Genomic DNA, 7,023 nt, shown 5'->3' with positions numbered 1-7,023 from the left:
GAGAGAGAGAGAGAGGAGAGAGACAGAGAGACAGAGAGACAGAGAGACAGAGAGACAGAGAGACAGAGAGACAGAGACAGAGACAGAGAGACAGAGAGAGACAGACAGAGAGACAGACAGAGACAGACAGAGACAGACAGAGGCAGAGAGAGTCACTTAGGAGGGTAAGCTGAAGAAAGAAACTCCACCACAAGTGGTGATCTCACTCACAGCTCAGGAGTCCAGAGGAATCTGAGCGTCTATCAAAACTACAATGGGAGGAAAAATAAGTTCTGGGGCTGACTTTAGCATCCCCTGTCCAGCAGATACTGAATTAGCATCTGATAGGAGACTGACCAATGTCATTGGTAGTCTTGGACCCGGTGAATTTGTGATGGTCAGTTCTCCAGTATTATCTCTTCGAACTTTCCTAGTGATGGTTTCACACAGAAATTCTGGCTGATGGTCATGGGACCAATTTCCAGTGGCATGATCAGCAAGGACATTATGAGCTCTTGTATGTATGCCAGGGACAAAGGTGTTCCTGAAAGGCCAGTCACCAAATTCCAACTTGGCTTCTTAGGTGCCAGAGATTTAACCACCAAAAGGTTATTCACTAGAGTTCTATTTCCTACATTAGTTATATAGGGGTGAATATGCCTGAGAAAACTACTACATGGACTAATCAATGCTGTAGTACTGGTGATTCAGCATATTTTTTTCCCACAGCTTCGGAGCCAGCTTCATTGATGAACTTACTAGGCTACTTTGGGTGGTCATGATGAGGTCATCATAAGTAGGTGAAGGATAAAAGAACTTCCCAAGAGTATAAGTACCATATTTCCCACGAGTCTCTTAGAAAGGATTTGGAGTAGGGGGAGGGGAAGTTTAGGACAGTTTTTGAAATACCAAGGTGATGGTCTAGCATATTCTTCAACTGGTATATTGAAGTCCTGATGCTCAGTAACATAGCTTGTGTCTATGATGAAGTTCAATGTCACTGATCTGATCACTCTGACTACTGTCCTTAAAAGAAGGGGAGATTCAGACAGAAGGAGGCATGTGGGGACGTACAAAGGAAAGCCACAGGTCCAGGTGGATTGTACATCAACTTGACATATGCTAGAGTTGTCTGGGAAGAGGAAGCTTGGCGTAGAAAATGTCTCCATCAAATTGGCTGTAGACAAACACATGGGGGCATTTTTTTCATGATAAACTGATAGAGGAGGGCCCAGCCCACTGTGGTGCATGTGCGTGCGTGCGTGCGTGCGTGTGTGTGTGTGTGTGTGTGTGTGTGCAGTTGGTTCTGTGTGGCATGCTCTCCCCAGGTTGCTTTGGTCTTGGTGTTTATCAGAGCAGGAGAAAGCAAACTAGAACAGCAGTGGAAGAAAGGGAACAACTGTCTCCAAGCCAAAGAAAGAAGCCTCAGAAGAAACCTAAACCCTGCCAACACTTTGATCTTGGACTTCTTGCCTCCAGAAATACGCGCCAATAAACGTCTAGACAGTCTGTGTCAGTTTTGCTACGGAATCCTTCGCCCAGGAGCACAGCCGTGGTGTGTGTTTGCCATTCCAAGTCTTTCATGGGAATATGGTCAGACAACAGAACTGTCTGGGAAAAATGACTTGATAATATATTTTGAAATCCCCCTGTTTAAGCATTCCCCTCTGCCCATCAAACTTAACACAGTGGCATCACGGGCATGTTCTGCTTTTCAAGTCTCTCCTGCTTAGCCTCTCCGCACCAAGTTTGTCTCACATTGCTGGTGATAGTCGCTAGTGGGAAGTGCCCTATGTAGAACAGATAGATGTAGGATGCTAAAGAGAAATAATGTAGGGTGTGAGATAATGTAGGGTGTAACAGCCCCATCAGTCAGCCAGGCACATAGGTTCTGGAAGCAGACTGAGTTCTGGGTTAGCCAACTGGAAAGAAATGGATGATTTCAAAGATGAAAGATAAAATTGATTCTTATTACCCAAATCTCAGTTGTGGTTCCTGCCAATTTTTAGGCACCCAATCAAAGATATCCTGATTTAAAGGCTCCTACCCAGAAGGATAAAATGCATTCAATTATAACATTTAAATATAAGGCAATATATCACTTTAATTCTATGAGGTAATCTGGTGATTGTTAAGAATAAAATTCAGAGGGTTCGAGAGATGGCTCAGTGGTTAAGAACACTGACTGCTCTTCCAGAGGTTCTGAGTTCAATTCCCAGCACCTAAATGATGGCTTATAACCATCTATAATGGGATCTCATGTCCTGTTCTGATGCTCAATCCTGTTATGCAGCCATATGTATAAATAGACCACTCACATTCATATACATACAAAATAAAGAAATCTTTTAAAAAGGACTAAAATTCAGATAATGGTTTAAGGAGACATGAACAATTACAATTACAATTACAATGTTTTTGGACAGTTTCAATGTAACAAACCCATTCCTTTTTTTCTGTTGTTATTAGCATTTAATAATTTCTTCCCTATTATCCCCAGAAATGACAGACACTCTTAGCCTTAGACTCGCATGCTAATATAGAGCCAGTTTATCAAATAAAATTGATTCTTATTACTCAGATCTCAGTTGTGGTCCCAGGGTTGACATCAGTAAACGGGTGAATTACCAGCATCTAATCAACCAAAGTGTGATTAAAAATCAAAACAAATCTCCTCTGTTGGTTATGGTTCTTCGGTAATTCCTCATGGTTGAAGTGGCAATGCCAATTAAGAGAACACAGTACCTCTGAGGAATGGCGAGGTGACTTACTTCATTTAGCGAGTGATACTGCTCGTAGTATGAAGCAGAGGCGCGGGGACTGACCGTGTCATTGAACGTCTGCTGTTGAATTAGGTCCTCCACGTTGTTCGTCAGGACGCTGATGAAGAAGCAGAAGGTGAGCAGTTTCCAAGCACAGTGCTGGCCCTCTCACAGGGCCCGTTGCAGCCATGATATGTGTGCTTGTCGGAAGACTGACAGCAGTAAAACAGCAGTTCAGCAAGTAAAACAAAACAGCGGTGTGTGGAGACGAGATGAAGCCACAAACCCTATTAGCAGAGCCCTGTGGACACTGGGAATAGGGTATGAGGTATGATTTCAGAACTGCCTAAATTTCATCCTTCTCTGCCCTTATCTCTATTTCTTCAGTGTGTTTTCTATGAAAATTGTGATGGCGGATCTTGGTTGTCATCCTGACATAACTGCGAAGAAGGAACCTCAAATGAAGAACTATCTCTGCCATATTGACATGTGGGTAAGTCTGTGGGGCAGTTTTGGGATTGCTAGCTGATGTAAGAAGGCCCCACCCACTGTGGGTAGCACCATTCCTAGGCAGATGGGCTTTATTAACCAAGGTTGCTGAATATGAGCCTGAGAGAGAGCCAGTGAGCAGCTCTCTTCCGTGGCTTCTGCATCAAGCTACTGCCTTGGCGTCCCTCAATGACGGACTAGAATATGCAAGATTAAATAGACTCTTTCCTTCAAAAGTTGTTTTTAGTCTTGACGTTTATCACAGCAACAGTAATCGGGCTAGAAGACTGATGGACACCCGCTTCAATCCCTAGCAATATCTGTTTTTAGTGAAGGACACGGGAGAAGCGCAGTGAACAGCCCTTCTTTCTTTTGTTTCACTGATGTACCCTAGGCATTCTGCAGGACGAAACATGAGCAAATTTTGACAAATCAAAATGCAGGGAAAGGGCCAGGCAGTGGTGGCTCACGCCTTTAATCCCAGCACTTGGGAGGCAGAGGCAGGCAGATTTTAGAGTTCGGACCAGCCTGGTCTACAAAGTGAGTTCCAGGACAGCCAGGGCTTCACAGAGAAACCCTTTCTCAAAAAACAAAAACAAACAAACAAACAAACAAAAATGCAGGGAAAGATAAAATTGAGACTGTTAGCCTGCTTACCTACTAACTAGGCAAGTACTTTACCAGAATTATCCGTGAGCTATAGGGCTGAACAATTTGGAATTAGCTCTCATACTGATGAGAATTTCTTTATTTAGGCCAGTGGGTTGACTTTTGCCTTCATGTATCAACTGGCTGACATTGGGAAGTTTCCTTGTAAGTTAAAAAAGAAAAAAAAAAAAAAATCCAGGGCTGGAGAGACCATGGAGAACACTGGGTGCTTCAGGAGAAGACAGAGTCTAGGTTCCTGCCACTCACACGGTGGCTCCCCACCATCTCTACCTCTAGTCTGTGGGATTTGACGCCCTCTTCTGGCCTCCATGGGCAATGCGCACATGTGGTGCATAGACATACATGCAAGCAAAATATATGCACATAAAGTAAATGAACTCTAAAGTTTTCATCTGTCTCTGGGAACAGCATTAACTTTTCACAGTTCTATGAGGACAAGTGAAACCATGTGCAGGTTGGCTCAGTGTAGTTCCTGGAAGGGGCAGTAAATGCCTCTAATAAATCATCAATAATTCTCCCAGCATATTTTACAGAGGGTGTCCATTGGCACACCTCAGACCATGGTCTCAAGAAGTATTAAGGGGGACCCTGGCTCATGGCTCAGGAAAGGAGAAAGCGATCCAGAGAAACCAGAGGAGAGAGTGGCCTCTGCACAGAAACACCCAATACACTGCATTTTCTTTTTCTTTTTCTTTTTCTTTTTCTTTTTCTTTTTCTTTTTCTTTTTCTTTTTCTTTTTCTTTTTCTTTTTCTTTTTCTTTTTCTTTTCCTTTTCCTTTTCCTTTTCCTTTTCCTTTTTCTTTTTCTTTTTCTTTTTCTTTTTCTTTTTCTTTTTCTTAACGCCATTGAGTCACTTAAGATGCACAGTCAGTGTTATCTCCCGCCACTGTGCATTTATAATTTCTACAAAATCGTATAGGTGACTGAGTGGCAGTGCCGAACTCCAGTGTCAGACCCTCTTTCTAGTTGAGGGCTGGCCTTTCAGAAACATTTACTAACTTTGAGAAGAAAGAACCCACGACAGATTCATCTCCTTTTCCAAGAGACATCTCAAAGCCTACCAGAGGGTGACAGTCATCGTCAACTTGTCAGCCCCTGAAATCACTAAAGAGACAGGTTTCTGGGCATGTGAGGGACGTTCCTAGATTAGGTTAACTGAGTCAGGAAGACCATTCTTAAGTATAGATGGCGGTATTCCGTGGGCTACGTACTGTCCAGCCAGCAGCAGGGTTCGTTGCTTTCTGCTTTCCTGAATATAAATGCAGTGTGCCTGGCTCCTGCCCCCAAGCTTTGCTGCCACGATGGACTGTGTACAACAACAACCCCTTCTATGGTGACTATTCTTTTGTTTGCTTGTTTTGTTTTTTTGTTTTTGTTTGTTTTGTTTTTTTTTTTTTTTGAGACAGGGTTTCTCTGTGTCGCCCTGGCTGTCCTGGAACTCACTTTGTAGACCAGGCTGGCCTCAAACTCAGAAATCCACCTGTCTCTGCCTCCCAAGTGCTGGGATTAAAAAGGTGTGTGCCACCACCGCCCGGCTTATGGTGGCTATTCTTAACAGTCAACTTGACTATCTGTGGAATTTACTAAAAACCTAAGTAGATGGACACATTTGTGAGGACTGTGTAGCTAATTGGATGGTATGAAGACTCATCTTAAGTCTGAATTATTTGAGGTCAGCAGACCGACTCTATGTCTGGGCCCCACCTTCTTGTGCCAACCTATGTGAAGGACGCGGAAGAAAGGATCATTGCTTCTTGCCTGGTGTCTCTCTCTCTGTCTCTGTCCCTATAACTGACAAGAGCATCTATCCTGATGCTGAGGTGTTCCTTCACTGGTATTAGAGCCTATTTTTCAGGATTCCAAAGGATGCTGAAGACCAACTGAGACATATTCGTTCTCGGAGCTCTGATAGCCTCTTCCAGTTCTGTGGGCACCAGGCACACATACGGTGTGTGCAGGAAAAATGTCTATGCACATAAAAGGAAATGAAACTCTTTACAAGTGTGCCTACTATTAAGTATATGTGTATTTATATGTAATTAAATATATGTGTAATTATATGTGTACATAATTATACACACACACACACACACACACACACACACACACACACACACACAGTATCAGCTCTGTTCCTCTAGAGAACCCTGCCTAATACATCTTCCTTTTTTCCTAAGGTTTCTTTTGTAATTTTTTTTTAAATTCTAACAAGGAGACAAATAACTAAATTCACGGTGATGACAGGTTTGCCTACTAGGTTTAGGAAGAGATTAGTCACAGAAAGAGGATGAATGAGAGGTTTGGGAGACCACTGTCTTAATTCCGATGAAAGACTGAAGTGGTAAGATGTTAAACCACTTGTCACTGAATTGGGTCTCAGGTCTCCTCATCAGCCTGTCCCAGAAGCTGCCACGCCACCATTTTTAATGTATGCCATTTTCCCACAAACCAATTATACCGTTTCTCGGTCAAAGACACAGTAGGTGTTTATCATAGGTTTTGAATATACGTAGCAAAGGATACCTACTTAAATGGAATTCTGCTCACATTTAAATGGGCTTTGACACTGTCGACGTCAGACGCATTCACAAAAAAGTGGACTTCCTTTTTCTTCTCGATGAATTCAGCTGTCACTGGCTGCCAGAGAACAACCTACAATTTCCAGGGGGAAATTGGCAAATTGAAACCTGAACCGTGCACATCACTTGCAAATGCAGCTCGGCCCGTCTAGCTACGTGTCTCTAAAGGGGCTGTGTCAAAGGCACCTCTCCATCAATCTCCACCCTGCACACGGGAATATAAACACTCATTCTGCAGGGGGCTCTTTTTCTAGCTGCTAAACAGACCCTGGAGCACTCCAGGTGCTTCATATTCGATAAGGGGATGAATACATTTATGAATACTACGGAGCTGGCTGTGTCTTTCGGGAGCTTAAAAGAAAAAAGAAATCCTAAGGAAGGAAGATTGATTACACGTTGATTTCATTTAGTAAAGATTCTGTGCGTTTGATATTATCACATTAGTGTCCCGTTCTTTCATCTAATGCCTCTGAAAAATTTACATTTTTATCGTTCTACTGCACTTCTCCAAAGTTCTCCCTTCCTTCCTTCTTTCTTTCTTTCTT

General features: G+C 42.9%; 1 protein-coding gene across 1 annotated transcript in view; it reads right to left on the bottom strand.

The window, feature by feature from the left end:
• The window catches only part of Cpb2 (carboxypeptidase B2), a 41,375-nt gene that overhangs the window by 19,746 nt on the left and 14,606 nt on the right, over nucleotides 1-7,023 (bottom strand). Inside the window, exons 3-4 of the mRNA XM_021203763.1 lie at nucleotides 6,427-6,551; nucleotides 2,751-2,859 (exon numbers count right to left, since the gene is read on the bottom strand). Of these exons, the coding sequence (XP_021059422.1) occupies nucleotides 2,751-2,859; nucleotides 6,427-6,551 (234 nt within the window). The remainder of the gene's footprint in view (nucleotides 1-2,750; nucleotides 2,860-6,426; nucleotides 6,552-7,023) is intronic.

Source organism: Mus pahari, chromosome 8 (assembly GCF_900095145.1).
Source record: "Mus pahari chromosome 8, PAHARI_EIJ_v1.1, whole genome shotgun sequence".
Taxonomy (NCBI): Eukaryota; Metazoa; Chordata; class Mammalia; order Rodentia; family Muridae; genus Mus; species Mus pahari.
Note: the sequence above shows the minus strand (reverse complement) of the source record. Positions and strands in the feature narration are given on the sequence as shown.